Below are 15,824 nucleotides of genomic sequence, written 5' to 3' on the forward strand. Positions count from 1 at the left end.
GGCGTCTGGGAGAACACAACTACAGGATGCGTGGGGCGGGGCAGGGTGTTGACAAGCCACGATCAGCAGAGAGCCCTGCAAAGATCAGGCTCAGCACATCACATCTGTTTGCACTGGCCGGGGCTGGCAGGACGTGTTGGCACCACCTGCCTGGTGTCCTCCGCCTTGCAACGCGTCACAGCAGAGTCCCTGTCCCGGCAGCGTGGCAGGCGCTCCCGCTGGCAGCGCCGTGCGGGGATGCAGCATCGCAGGTGCTCCTCCGCCCGCTGCAGGAGCAGCCAGCATCCACCTGCACGAGACGTGGATATTAAATATTTATCTGGCCTTTTCTTGCTTTGCCTCTCCTTTGTCGGTGAAACAAAAAGGCGGCTCGCTGGAAGCACTGAAAGTTTCAGACCTAAATGTCCTCAAAAATTAGCAGGCAGGCTGTATTTGCTGAATCCAGTGCTGAGGCTCACAATGCCATCAGCAGCTCCTTTGCCTTGGGGCGATGCTGGATCTGCCCCCCTTGAGCTGCTTGCAGCATTGTTCTGGAAAAAGAGAAATTTCAACTCCCATGGCCCCAGACGTTTTCAGAAAATACATGTACTAATAAGCAGGACTGCCCCTTTAACAAAGACCCTCAGGTGATAATAATTAACTGCTAATACTGGATAATAAAATCTCCATAAAAATAACAAGCTACAGGGCAAGGTTAAGGTTATTATATTGTGGTTGAGCACACAATTCTTCATACTTGGGATAAAGGCTTTGTCTGTTATGTAAGCAGGCTTGGAAAGGTTTATTATGTCCTTGACCATTCCTTCCCTAATTTAAAAGCTTCAATTTGGCAAATGATGACAGGAAAGCACATGTTTATCTGTTTGCAGCCCCAACTGGCTTTCTGAAATGAGATTTTTTGTTTACATCTTTTTTTTCAGAATTTTTTAGCATAATCAAGGAGAATTAGGCACCAAGCTTCCGATCGCATTAATGAGAGCTTTGAGGTTTAATCTCATCCATTCCGCTTGAAAGACATGTTCTGCTATGCACTGAGATGTGTTTTATGATTATGGCTTTTTCCATGATATTTGCCCACCATGATAAATAAGGCAAGCTATTTTTCAAAACTATCCATAAATAAACAGGATTGGTTTGAGGTTTCAGAGATAAATTCTTCCTCTTTTTAATGAGCCCGTCTCTGCCTCATAAGTATACAAACTGAAGAGGATAAGAACAGAGACTGACATGCTCCACTTACTCATCTTTGCTTGCTTATGATTCAGCAACGTATAAATTATGCCTAGAAGGAAGAAAAACACGTGCACAGATTGTTAGGGACCTCGGCATGTAGGCAAACCCTACACCCTACCTCTACCCTATCACCCATGATAGACCCTAATCTACAATGCGTGATACCAGGACTAATAAATGCCTAAAAATTAGCAAAACTCCAACAATACAAATGAATCCAAAACCATTTTAATGGTGATCACTGCATACATTTCTGTTTTAGGAAGCCTTTACTGTTGAGCTGGCCAAATGACCCAGAGACCTCTAGGCTATGCAAGTGTCGAATGATTGTCACATAAAAACTACTAAGCTGTTTTGGGATGAGTTCTGTTAAGCCCAGGTAGTATATGTAGCAGTTTCAAGTCACTTGTGACTGCTTCAGAGGCACTCATGTCATGGATGCCTGGTTCAAAAGCAATCTCGCCCTCTTTGTTCCTCAAAGTGCTTTTAATGGTTTTAAGCCTGAGAAATACAGTGACTTTTTTTGTTGATTCAGTTCTGGAAAAAACACATGAGCCATATTTCAGCCTTCCATTTTGTAAAGACTGCAGATTTTGTGCGAAGTCATGAAAAGAGAGATGGGGGTGTCTCCTGAATTTTAGCTTCCTGCTCAGCACTACATGGAGGTTTCACACAACACTGGCCAAGACTGGGAAACAGTGACATTCAAAGTCTAAAATAAAAAGGGAAAGCAATGTAGCTGAACAAGCTTAAAAAGCTCTGATTTTAAGTTTCAGTCCCTTGAACATAGTTTCTGTCCCCTGATACCAGGGGTTTTCTCCACACAACACACGTTCTTACATACCAAAGTTCTGTAAATTCTGAAAATTCACAAAGTATTCAGTAAGCCACCAAGTGGACCAGAGGAAAAAATATCTGTGAAGGGTTACTATGTATGAATCTATCACCTCTGGCTGAGGAAGTCTTTGAGCCACAAATTTCTGAGGGCAGAGGGGGATGCACCACCATCTCTGCATTTGTCCCTTTCCTTGGGGCACGCTGCTGTTTCCTGCTGGAGACAAGATGTGTGGCTAGACAGACCTTTGCTCTGAACTGCCCTGGCTCTTCATATGTGCTACAAAGAGACAATGACTGATCCCAAAAAAGAATGATCAAGATTTTTAAGGCAAGTAAGTATCAACATTGTTAAATCTTGGCTCCTCAGAGCTGCCAACTATAAAGCTTGGTGAAAGGGTCCCAGCTCTGCTAGGAGGCTCTAAGGAAGTGGTAGGAGAGGGGTAAATGAATCCTCTGCACAGTGAACCTCTTGTGCTTCCAGCACCTGATTATGCCAGCCTGAGAGGCAGTGAACAAGATCTGAAAGAAAATGGCTTTTCATTTCCTTTTCTTTGTAACTAAGGCCACCAGTTCCTAGTGACAAACTTTTACAAGCTGGTTGCAGTGTATTTCTGTACTATCCACTTTGCTTTGAGTTAACTCTGTTAGTAAAGAATGAGGTAATTACGAGAACCAAACACTTATCAGTGGTCTCTATAATAGACTAACACATGGCTAAACCAGGGAAGCAAGTGTGTAAAAATAATAGCAAAGTCAGTGATAGTTTTGGGTGGGTATTGAATATCTGAGAAGGCAAACTTAGATAAACAAATAAATACAGAGGTAAATACTTGTAATACATATTTTGGAAGAATAATGTTCTAGAATATTAAATAGTGAAAGTTCAGGAACAAGAAATAATACAGATATTGGGGAGGTGAAGAATGTGAAAGAATTAAGTAAAGATTAAGCAAAGGATACTAGAAAGAGGCTCTGGAATGGCTTCCAAGCAAGAATATGCAGAATCAATGGAAGCTTCCAAGGGAAATGCAAGGGCAAAAAGACAGTGTAATGAGATAATGGTAGACAAAGGGGCTAGGGGAACCAGTAATCTTCTGCAAATATATCAAGATTTTAAAAAAAATAGTACTAGAGTGGCAGTAGATTCCATTAATAAATGAGGAATGGAAAAAAATTAATGACTTTAAAATGGCTGAGACATTTGACTCCTTTGTTAGATCTGTCATCAGAATGAAAAATGCGTACATGAAGTTTGAATAATTAGTAAGGGGTGAAGACACTGTTGGCATCACTACTGACAAAGACCTGTTGACTGAGAATTTGGAAAATGCAAACAAAGTTAACTGAAGTTCAGTGAAATAGCTAACCCATCTGATGAACTTGGGTAATTTCAAGAGGAAAAAAAAGCATGGCCACTAGGAACTGTAGTGGACGAGCAGAGCAACTGCCCTGGCAAATGGTAACTGAACGAAAATACAGAGAAAGAGAAGAAGAATCATTGAATGCAGTGGTTTCCATGGCATTTCTTGAATTTGCAGATAAAATTCTTATGCCTTTGCTGCCCGGAGAATAAAAGAGCCTTAAGCCATGAGCTGAAGGATTTTTAAAAACATATGTTTTGTTGAGGAGTCTTTTTCAAGCAAAATCTGGCTTGGTATGTAATTAAGGGGCAGGATGGGCACAGAGCTAGGAAGCAAAACCTCTGGGTAAATGCTTTGAGGTAGGCACTAATATTTGGGTTTGCTCTGCATCACATCTTGTACACAGCTGGTGTCACACAAATAACAGGAACCTGCCTGTAGGCAGTATAAATTTTTGGGAGGAAGGCTTTATGTATTAATGTCTATACGTCTGAGCTGATAATAACAGGTGTGATTGCCACACAGTTATATGTAATGCATATGTTTACATAACAACAGCATTAGAAAACCTTTTTACTTAATGGTGAACAGACTGATTTTTTGTTTACACAGGTTATTATTCCCCCTTCTAAATGGAAGCAGGAGTGGTCTGGATGGATTCCATCACAGAACCACCTTACTCATTTCTTGGGAATTTGGGAATGAGTTAAGACTGCAGCACAGCACCAGCATAGCAGCACACATTGCTAAATGGAAGATGTTACATTACCACTTCTTTGGTGGTTTCCTTCAAGATAGGCCCCATTCCTGGTAGGGCTGGAGGTCTGATGCCGCAGGCCAGTAGCTGAGGACCCCCCTGAAGACGTGTGGGCAGGACGATGGCTGCAGGAGGAAGAGGAGCCTCCAGCAGGGTGTCCATCTGCAGGACTCTGACGCACGGCGTACGCGGAGCCCATGGAGCCCAAGGCAGCGTCGGCAGGATCCACACCGTACTGCTTCCTGCTTGGAGCATCGGCCAGGTAGTCCTCAGGTATAACTGTCTCTGCTCAGGAGGCGAGACACAAAATAAACATCAGTAAAACAGAAACTTTTTTATCAACTGTAGCAGATGCTGAGATGGCTAGAGCCTCTTGGCGTGTGGAGGCCTAGAGATACGGGAATGCTGGTCACAGTAGCTATGCCTGGAGTCTTCACTTAGGTGCTGCTGGCCTAGCTTATCTCTCTGTGACCCCATAGGCCATTCTCCCTGACCCTTAAAATTGGTCAGTTCCCAATCCCCCTAACCCTATATAAGAGGCCACCCTGCCCCATTCTGGCAGAAGAGCTGCCATCAGAACCATTCTCGAACTCTCTGCAAATAAACCATCGTGGAATCTCCGAGGCTGCCTCCTCCTCTCTCTCCCTCTGCTTTGTGGAAGCCACTGCCGGCCGAGCACCTTAGCAAGCAAAGAGCTGAAGCTATAAAAGAGCTGAAAATCACCAAGAGCTGATAATCCCTGAGCTTGCTAAGGTGGCCAGGGCTGCAGGGCGCTTAGGGCTTGGACACCCGGCCTGCGGAAGGTGAGCTGCCCGGCCCGAGACTGCCCGCCCAAGGAGCCTGGATCAGCACTGACCTCGCTATCCGGATAGAAGCCACCCAGTGGCATTACACATATTGGCGCCTGAACAGGGTGAAAAAAAAAATCAACCCCTTGAAACAAAAATTATTTTTTATCCAGAATTCCCATTTTTTTTGGTGACAAAGTATAACTCCATTATCAACTTTCTGTACAGACAGCTGGCCCCAGGAGAGGTCCTTGCTGACAATTAATAAACAGTGAAGGGAAACACAACTGTTCAAAGTCAGTAGAGTCACAAGAGGGAAACCATGGCCTGATATGAGTCATCTGCGTCAGCTTACAATATCATTTTCTGTAAAATCCTGGGCCACTTAGCCCCGGTCCAATGGGACTCTTGGTGCTCCTCAAATACACCAAGACTAGAGGATTGAAAGGAAGGAGACAGAGGAAGACAACAGGACAGTTTGTTAGGTTCAAAATGCCTGGCAGCCAGTAGAAAGGAGTGAAGGTAATAAAGCAAAGCATTCTGGCTGCAATTACCAAAATTAATCAGAAGCATCCTCAGCTGCAGACATCCATCAGGCCCAGTATCCCGCAAGGATACAGGCTTGATGACTGATGAGCACACCCAAGGTTTTTCATGAACAGTTATATGTTATGTGTGAGTCACTTGGACCTGACTCAGGTTGTGATGTGCCAACATCACAGACAACTGCAAACCATTGCTATGATGGTTCCTGTCCTCTCCATTGCAATTTTCACACTATGTAGGAGCTAAATACCTTGCTTTTCAGATTCCTGGAAATAAACCAAATTTTGCCCTTCAAGACCTACTTGGGAGACTTACACTTCCCTTTGCTTAGGGGTCTAACACACAGGCATAAGGCAGATTTATCTCCACATTTTGCAGCATGCAGGTATTTTTTCCCATTTCCCCCTCTCATTTAGGCTCAGGTTTGTCTCTGACACTTCCATGCCTGTGTCGCTGTCTTCCTCCTTTGGTTTCATCATATCTATGTCTTTCCTATTTGCCTGTTTTGCCTGTGGCCTATTGCCACAAAAGATTGCCACAGGTCTTCCTCCTCCTTTTTCCCACTACCATTCTCCCTACAAAACCAGCCCTCCTGTCACCCAGCCCCAGTGTCACTACTGGGATACAAGCAGAGCCTTTGGAAACCTCTATGAGATCCCAGCCTCCACAGAACCCTGCAGGCAACCTGCACTTTAGAGATTCCCCCTCCCACTGGGTGCTAACACCTGGCAGGCAGGGAGCCCCTAGATTAGAGAAGTGCCTTCCATTGCCCCATGATATTTTCCTGAGTTGTTGAAAAGGCCATTTTCCTCATCATGAGTATTCTCCCTCCAGACACATCTGAGCAAGGTGAAATTTCCCCCATGGTGTCGCACATCAGCTTCCTGGCCTGAGCAACACTCTCTTCCTGATGTGTTATGCAGCCTTATTGAGTAACAAGAAGAATTTGTGCTGTAATTCATGCCATAAGACACAAACTCCATTGCTAATAGATGTTGAGCCTCTATATGATAGAGTATTCCTTTTAATTTATATTGTCACTCTTTTCCTTAAAAAAACCCCAAAACATTACTTGGCAGCTGTCTACCATAGTTGGTGTTAAACCAACATGATTTATCTCAATAACTCAAATACTCAGGAGTTGTGCCATGCCATCATCTTGGCTTGTGTGTCAGGCCACAGCGCAGATTTTTGTTACATTGTTCTATTTTATTGCTTCTTTTAAAATTTTGTCCCATTCAGGGCAAAGGCTGGACTCTCCATAAGGCAAACATCAAATCTGAAGGAAAGCTGCAAATGTGAAATTTCCTTGCTTTTGGGCATTTGCCTTTGCAACTGCAACTTTCCTTCAGCAAGGATTTTTCCTTTAGATGATTTGGATTCTTACAGCATGCATTCAGGTGTCCTGCTGCTTTCTGCCAGGAGTTTCTGGGCTTGATTCTCATACAAATACAGACAGGGTGTAATCCAACTGAATTCAAGGGAGTTCAGATAACGTAACACATAAGAGAAATGGGAATCAGACACTCTGAACCTTTCCCCTAACCTCCAACAGATGCCAAAATTATACAGCGATTGAGCTAAATACCTTGCTTTTCAAACTCCTCCCAATAAACCAAAGAAAATCCAATCAAGCCTCCTCATTCAAAGGAATTTAATTACTGTGTAGAACACTTGCAATAAAAGCCTCTTATGCATAAAGAAGATGGCTCTTTCTGCAGCATCCTGCCTGCACTGCATGGAATAATTATCCCTCTTGTGAATCATTACCTCTTTATTCCAGGAAAAGAATGCTCTTTTAATATGATTACAATATGAAGAAGACATAGACTATCAAAACAACAAACAGCACATTAAAAAAGTCCTGCTCAATATACAGCATATAGCTTTTATTGCCATGGATGTAAATTACTCCAAAATTTTTGAGCAGACACCAGGGATTTTTTGATGGAAGTCAGACTGTCTCAACAATCTGTGTGAAATAAGACATGTACAGATACAGTGTCCCTGTGGAAGGACACCCATGAATTGTGTACGAGACTACAATGAGGAGCCAATCTCTGTCAGATCTGTTCCTAACTTTTCTTGCTCTAGATCAATTTATTCCACATCTCTGCTCTGGGCTCCACAATGGGAATGATGATGCCTATTGCCATGGAACAAGCCAAAGCCTCCATTCATTACTGTGTGAAACGTCCCCCAGTGGGAATTTGAAAAGTCATATGAATGTCTTCATGGGACCGAGGGGAGCAGGGATCATCTCAGGTGGCCCACTGCCCAAAAACCAAAAAACCCTGTGGAAACTTTTGTGTTCCTATTTTTCCAGCTCTCTGTTGGTTTGCACCACAGAGAAGCTGCATGACTTGAGGTTCCATTGATGATGCGCATAAAAAAATCTGCATTTTGTAAGCTCCCAGAAAGCTTTATAAAGTGAATAGCCATCACAGCTTCTAATCCCACTTTGGCCAATTAGGAAAAAACCACTTTTTTTGAGACAATAGAAGAAAATATAAGTCTCTATTGGGGTTAAAAATGCAACAGTTCATAAATCTGTAGCTTAGCCCTTCTGTATTCTGACTCATTTTCATATTTTATTTTGTTTTATTTATATGTGAGACTGACTAGTCTCACATATTTAGTACACGATGCTTTAAAGAAGGATTTATGAGAAAGCTGCTGCAAGCTTTTGCTCTGAGCACAACAGTCTCTGTTACAAGTGCTCACCACCCTGAGATGCCTAAGCCATTTTGGCAGTTTTCCTTTCCATGAATGGTCAACAGGCAGCTGGATGGAAAAGCCCAAGGCTGTTACGTCCAGCACACCTTAAAATGCAAAAAAGGAGAGAAAAAAGCAACAGTTGCCTTCCCAATTTAAAAATGTGCATTTCTTTAGCTGAGCTTCTTAAAAGTAGCAGTCTGTAAGATTCCTAGTCAAAATCCTGAAGATCTGTCAGCTGCGAGTTAAAAGAGCCTAAGAATCTGCAGTTAACATCCCACCTCTGGAGCAACCTTGGTCAGGTTATCTGTCATCTCTAGATCTCAGTTCTCCATTAGGATGAAGGAAAACACTTGTTTTGTCTCTCACTTCTGTAAAATGTTGTGTTGTTTGCCCCAGCAGTACTCATTTACCACTGTGGAGTGCCACATGGATGCATGTTGCATGTGTGACTGCAGAACACAAACACTGGGCCTCTGGTAGCATCTGGGAATAGGGACACTCCAGAAAGACAAAAGAATTGACTCTCATTGTACATTAGGAAAGCAAATGAAAATCAATTTCAAGTCAAGCAGGAAATGAAGAATAGTATATACACAGGAAAGATGATCTCTAGCTGACCTTTTCCTGAGCAGATCTAATCTCTTACTTTTTCTTCTAGATCTTAAAAAAAGCCCAAACTTAATTTGTTAGAATCTCTCCGACAGGCTAAATCTCTTTGTACACTCCAGAGACACTCTATTCTGCCTTCTCTGCTCTCAGGCCAAACGTCTTGCACCACTTTCCTCACCTGCTGCTGCTCCCACATCACTGCTCGTGTTACATCTTTCTCTCCCTTTACCTCTCTCAGCCTCCATACCCCATCCATGCTTCTCCCTCTGTTCTTCCCTGTGACCTCTTCCTACTTCTCTTCTGCCATATTACCACTATCTTGACTTAGCTCTAACACTGCTTTCCTGCACCTACATCATTCTTTTCCCATTTTGCCAGTTATTTCCCTATCTCTCTTTTCTATTTTCCCTCCTCCCACACATATGATTTTCACAGCCATTTTCTCCCCAGGCTGCTCCCCTTCCACCCATCTCACACTTTCATTGATCCAGATTCCCCTTTCCTGGTACTCCCATGCCTTTTTCTGGGTTCATCCCCAGATTGCTTCTTGGACAGCAGAGACCAAGGTCAGGGCAGTGAAGTGAGACCAGAGTTCCCTTTCCCAGCTAACAGGCCATATCCTGCACAGCCATGAAGTGGCTGCATCTGGGTGAAGGCTGCTGGAAACCCACACTCCCTGCCCTGGGCATGCTGGACACTGATCCCCAAGCCAGGGAGGTCCCTTTTTACACACCAGTAGCTTCCCAGGACAACTGCCCTTCCTTCTAGGACAATACTTAAATGTCATTTCATAACCTTTTACTTTACCACCTGCAATGCTCAATCATTTGTTTTTGCTTTAATTAAATTCCCCATTAACTTCTTTTCCTCACAGTCAATACAGATTTATTTCTGTCTTTCTTTTCTCTGCCCCCACTATTCCTTTTTTGTGTCGTCTCCTATTCCTCATATCATTTAGTGATGGGCTTTGCCCTCTGACCCTTCCCTGTACCTTTTAAAGTGCTACCATATATTGTCTATAATGGGTTGACCAGATGTGAACTCCATATTTTAAGCAGCATGATATCATAGCTTCCTCAGACCTCTCCTTTCTCATAGCCAGGGACAGCCTTTTTTCATCTCCAAGTCATTTCGAGAGGAGCCAGCCACAGTGTCAAAATCCTGTCGAGAGGCTCCTTCTTTGTACGGTTTTATCTTTGCCAGTGTTTTATAGTTCCTGAGCCTGGCTCCTGCTCCCTGCACAAGGATGGCATTTGCCCTATCAGGGAGGTGGGAGGAGTGGGGGGAGGGGAGGGGACGGGTTTAAGCAGCAGCTTAGAAACCCTGCATCTCAGCCTTCATGAAAGGAAAAATAGAAGTGGGGGAACACAAAAAGCAAATGCTGAAATGCAGGAGGAAATCCTTCAGATGAGTTTAACCATCAGTTCAATCTAGCGTAAGCCAGAGAGGGAAAGAGCAGAAAGGTATAAACAGTATTTAAGATTGTGAAAGATATGCCTTGGCTCTGAACTGCTATATTCTGTTTTAAACATCAACTCTTAAAAGATTTTAAAAGAATTTTTTCTGTTTCTTCCAAACAGCCTCACACATTTCAGTCCAGTCAGGAATGTACCACGGCCCTTATCTTCCCTGCAGTTTGAGCCTGCATGCATCTATCTACAGATAAGAGTCTCCTGTGATAGATTAAGACTTTCCAGCTCTGGCTGCTGTGATTTACTCTGGGATTACAGCACCAACCCATTCCTTTTAGCTCCGTTGCCCATCCAGACATGCAGCACAATGAAAATATGATGTCAGCCCTTAGCAGATATTTCTGTACCGTGTCAGCACCACTCTCTGGTGCATCCATCTGCCCCCTACACAGCTGGGCAAGGACCAGGCCTTTTCCACACCAACCCGTGGCTGGACAAGGGAAACATTATGGGGAGTGACATCTGGTTTGTGACAGCAGAGCTGAGCTGCTCGCTGCCTGCCAGGGTGGAGTGGCATGGAGACACGTCCCCAGGGAACCACAGCATCCCTGAGGCTGCTGCAGAGAGGCAGGGAGAGAGCAGGCAGCCCAGGGCTGTCACGCCTGTGGTTTTTAGTCCAGGGGAGAACATTTGCATGGGTTACAGGAACACACAGTCGCATCCACAGGGAAAAAAAGGGGGGGTTAGTAGTCAGTCAGCACAGGAAAATGTAAATATGCCTCATTCACTTGTGAATGCAGATATTATGAACACGGAAACTATGGTCACACTGTGGAGATAAAACCTGAAATGAATTCTCCAGGGTTTAGTCTGAGACTTTACTGCACCATGTATCATCTAGCTGTGTCCTAGCTGCTAAAAAATACTTTGCAGTAACTGAAATGCTGAGTCCCCCAAGGAGAAGCTGCCAGTCAGTTAACATCAAGAATCTAAACTTTTTTAGAGAATTTTCCAAAATCCAATGTTGTCCTGATTAGGTCTTCAGCATAAGCAATTTTTTTTTCATTATTTAAACAATTTCCCTTGAGTGTTTGCAGCCCAGACAACAGCCACATTGTGCTTAATGCAGTAGAACTAGGGAATGAAACCAGCTGGGAACAGATAAACATGGTTTTATTGTCCAAACTGAATAAAAAGGTAGAGTAAATTCAAATGCTAGCTGCTGACAAATATATTAGATTTAATAATAAAAGGTGCTCGTGTGAATAAATAACCCATTGAGGAATTTTTTTCATTTTCAAAGTGCTTGGGGAGGATTGAGTAAATGTATTTTGTTACAATAGAGAGGTTTTAGTCCTATGTTACAGCACAGGCAAATTGTTTAGGCGCACGCACGAGTGCAGGCAAAGGGATTTCAATGACACAGGGATCTAGGCTGTACTAAAAGTCTTCCTTTGGTCTCTTCCACCTGATTTCAGACCTGCTCCTCCTCTCTCTTCCCTCCTCCCTTGCCTTTATGTTATACCAAAGTGTACATCATGAGAAGAAGATTTATCAGGGTTGTATAGTTTTGTGTCTCAGCACAGCAATGGTTCTGTGATGGCAGAGGGAGATGGGAGAGGCTGCGATCGATCTTTTCCGTTTCCAGCTTCTAGCAGTAGCTGGAGGGGTTTTTCTGTCAAGGTAGTTTATAATGCACTCTGTATCCCTATAAATCAGCATTGATAGAAGTCACAAAAAAGCTGTATACAGAATAGACTACATGAAAATGACTGTTATTCGAAAATTTCAAGGTATTATATACTGGGATTCTCTGCAGATGAAGTACTTAGTGCATTTCTGTTTTGCTACCACCATGATGAATGTCCCTTAATCATATTGCTTAGTACTGGCTTAAAATATTTAACAGTAATTTTTTTATTGTTTGAAAAACAAATAATTTGAGATACAAGAAGTGAGATGTCTAAAGCAAAATGCAGTGACTGCAAAATGAGCTGTGTTTGCTCATTAATAAATATAATATTCTCATCCAGAAATGAGGTAGAATAGTACATATAAAGCATGAGCCTGTGCACGTGTTTGTGTGCAAGTATAAGATCTTTATAAAGTCTTTGTTCCATTTCTCCCTGCCCAGTGCTGTGGCTCTGCTGAACTTTCTGATATTTCTTCTGCCATATAAGTACAACATATATGAGCCCTGAAGTCTTAGTTCCCTTTCACAAAACCTTTCTTTTGCTGTCTTCTTTGCTTCTGCTTCTGACATCTCTGGCTGACCTCAATCCCAGCAGCTAGGAACTCACCAATTTGTTGAGCATTTTTATCCCCTCCTCTTTCCATGCTCCTGCAGAGCCAGTTTCCTCCCACAACACTGTTCTGCACTGTGCCATGCTGCTGGGGAGCTGGGCTTACCCTGGGTCTCCATCCTAGGGGATGGGGTCCCCCATCCTGGGGGCTCATCCTCACCCTCACTGCATTTCCCTTAAATCCACCTTCTATGATAAAGACCATCAAGCCACTGCCACCTTTTTGTTTAAGTCACTTCTGTAGCCTTTTCTTCATGTTTCTGTGGAGAAATCCACCATAAGGTATCTGATTCCCTTCCCCAAGCCACTATTTGCAGCTTATTTTCAGTCAGAGGGTGTAATTCTCTTGCCCATCACCAGCTGCTGGTGATGCAACTCCTTGCCTTGCATCCTTACGTTGCTCTCTGCTGTCCACGGCCAGCACAAACACCAAACTGCTTGTCACCACCAACAATTTGCTTCTGGTACTCTCTTAATTGCTTTAATCCCCTGCTTTGCACTCATTTTGCCAACAGATTAATGTTCTTCAGGCAGATGCTGCGTGTTACTACTTTCGTAAAGGCATTTGATGTACTCCGTATAATTACTGCAAACAAATGAATCCTAAGGAACTGGGGAGCCCTGTTGATTAAAAAGTGGCCAAGATTTTTCAAGAAAAAACTGTGGATGATTTCCATGGAAACCCCACTGTGTGTGGGTTTCCATTTGTTTTGTAGTGAACTGGGAAAGGATAGAAAGAAACAGAAGGTAGATAAAGACAGATAAGGGAGGGATGACGATAAAAGGCTAAAAAAGAGAGCAACATGAGGAATGTAAAAAACTGAAGAACATCCAAGTAAAAATCAGTAATCTCCTGTGGAAAAAATTCTGAATCTTGTATGAAACATGTCATATTGAAGCAACCTTAATACCAGTTTCCCTTTCCCCGCTCTCTGCTGTCTTTTCTTCCTGCCATGGAGGTGCAAGCCCAGGCCTTGCCATAGGCACCACATACCAGGCAGTCACAGAAGCAAGGGCCCTCTCATCCAGATTCACAAGGAGAAGTTCCCCTTTCTTCCAAAACCTTTCTTGTTTTACATAATAAGTGCTGGCTCTTGATGTTCACCTTTTTTCACACTTGTATCTTTGAAAACCAGGTGAGTCACATTAATTTATGTTTGCAGCACTTGCAGAGGTGTCCCATCCCCAGTTCTGACTTGTGGCCAGCTCATCTGACTGCTTGAAATACTGGTATATTGGATCACAGGTATTTGGATCAATATTTTAAAAGTTCAGGAATGAAAATTCCTGTTTCAACTTTAATTTAAGCTATTTAAAATTAAAGCCTGGACTACTAACTCCTGAAAGAATCATATAGCTCTAGGGAGAAGGTCTTAACCAGTTAAAACAAAGTTAAAGCTAAACCTGGAGCTAAAACAGAGTAACAATCACATAATTTACCAGACTAGGGCTCTGAAAGTGTCCGTGCTTCCTCCACATGACTGCTTGTAAAGCTTGAATAAAATGCATATACCCAGGGGTATTCTTTTCTGTAGTGTATATGATCTCATCCATCATGCTTCATGCATTTATGCCCATCATTTCATCCCCTTTCCTTATGCATACCCTTTGATATGGAGAAATAAAGCATCCTTAAATTCTATTTCATAGCTTGGCTGTCTTTTCTAACCTCCATGGCTGCAGCCCAGGCAATATCCAGCACTGCTGGTGTCTGTGCCACGGCACTGAGCACATCTTGGGCTGAAGGACAAAAAGGTCTTTGGGCTTTTCCTCTCTCACTGCTGAGAGCACAGTGCCTCCCCCACAGGGGTAGCTTTTCAAAAGGGATGAACTTCCTTCCCAAGTCAGTGAAGGTAAAACTGCCCAGCAGAAAGTGGGAAGGAGGATAGGATTTCCCTGGGGCTGGCTGCTGAAGAGATGTCTGCTTACAGCTTCATTGCTTAGCATCCACAAAGAGATACAACTTCATAAACTTAAAGAGTCTTCATTTGTGAGTTAGCAAACAATAATCTCACAACGTAAAGGTCAGAAAGTTCAATTTATCCAATTCTGCCAATTCTATAGAGTCCAGGCAAAATACATCACAGCTGAATTTTCTCTCTTCCATCCATCTCTTATTTTCCTTCCTGCCAGGATTTGCTCCTTAGCGTACATTTTATTAATTTCTTCTGATCTAGCCTGAAAGGGTCTGAATGCTAAAGCCTCTGCTACCACCTTCATGAAACCCCCCCACACGAGCACTGACTGCCTCTCTCTTCTCTTTCAACCCCTTGCCTTGACTTTCTATCCTTTGGACCATCCTAAACTGTTCCTGTCCCTCCTCTGGGCTGCAACATGCAGCTCCAGCTGCCTCTCCTTCAGCTCTGCCCCAGAGTTACCAGCCTTGACACCTCCTTCTAGGAAGCCAGTCCTTGGGATGGTGCTCCAGCTGCAAGCAGGACCTCAGCAGGGGGGTCCTTGGATGGATGCCTTGCCCTGTGGCCACTTGTTTCAGGTGGGGAGGGAGGGAGGGAGGAAGGGAGGGAGGGAGGGAGGGAGGGAGGGAGGGAGGAAGGAAGGAAGGAAGGAAGGAAGGAAGGAAGGAAGGAAGGAAGGAAGGAAGGAAGGAAGGAAGGAAGGAAGGAAGGAAGGAAGGAAGGAAGGAAGGAAGGAAGGAAGGAAGGAAGGAAGGAAGGAAGGAAGGAAGGAAGGAAGGAAGGAAGGAAGGAAGGAAGGAAGGAAGGAAGGAAGGAAGGAAGGAAGGAAGGAAGGAAGGAAGGAAGGAAGGAAGCCATCCCAGCCTTTCTCAACTGTACTGCAGGTTCTGCCATCAATCCAAAAGCCCTAAAGACCATATAAACTTTTTATATTATACTTTGTTTTGGCTGGATGTCTCTGCTCCCTCTTTAAGAGTGACCTTAATGTTTTATTTATTGTTTAAAGGATAATGATCATGGTAGAGGAATATATGAGGCAATAAATGGCCTTTGCAGGTAATTAAATGCTGAAGAGCACTGAAGCTATTGATAGCCATAAAAGCCATTTATTCTGAGTGTGCTGAGAAGCCAGGAGTGTCGTTCCTCATAGCATGCAACAAGACAAGATTAAACAAGCTATGGTACTAGAAAGGGGAAAGACAGCATTTTTCTTACTCTCTCAGGGCTTGAAACTTCTGAGCTGCTGTTTATTTGGTGCTTGCAACAGAAAATATTGATTGTAATAATATGTGGTTTTCTATCATATTATTCTTTTTTTCCTAGCTGTTTTAGAAGGGCTTTGCA

At 43.4% G+C, this 15,824-nt stretch overlaps 1 protein-coding gene across 1 annotated transcript in view; it reads right to left on the reverse strand.

The window, feature by feature from the left end:
- The window catches only part of SCML4 (Scm polycomb group protein like 4), a gene marked incomplete at both ends in the record, with an annotated part of 42,777 nt that overhangs the window by 8,458 nt on the left and 18,495 nt on the right, over nucleotides 1–15,824 (reverse strand). The window contains one exon of the mRNA XM_084202040.1: nucleotides 4,201–4,473. Within this exon, the coding sequence (XP_084058166.1) occupies nucleotides 4,201–4,473 (273 nt within the window). The remainder of the gene's footprint in view (nucleotides 1–4,200; nucleotides 4,474–15,824) is intronic.

Source organism: Fringilla coelebs (genome assembly GCF_963513975.1).
Source record: "Fringilla coelebs genome assembly, chromosome: 3".
Classification (NCBI taxonomy): domain Eukaryota; kingdom Metazoa; phylum Chordata; class Aves; order Passeriformes; family Fringillidae; genus Fringilla; species Fringilla coelebs.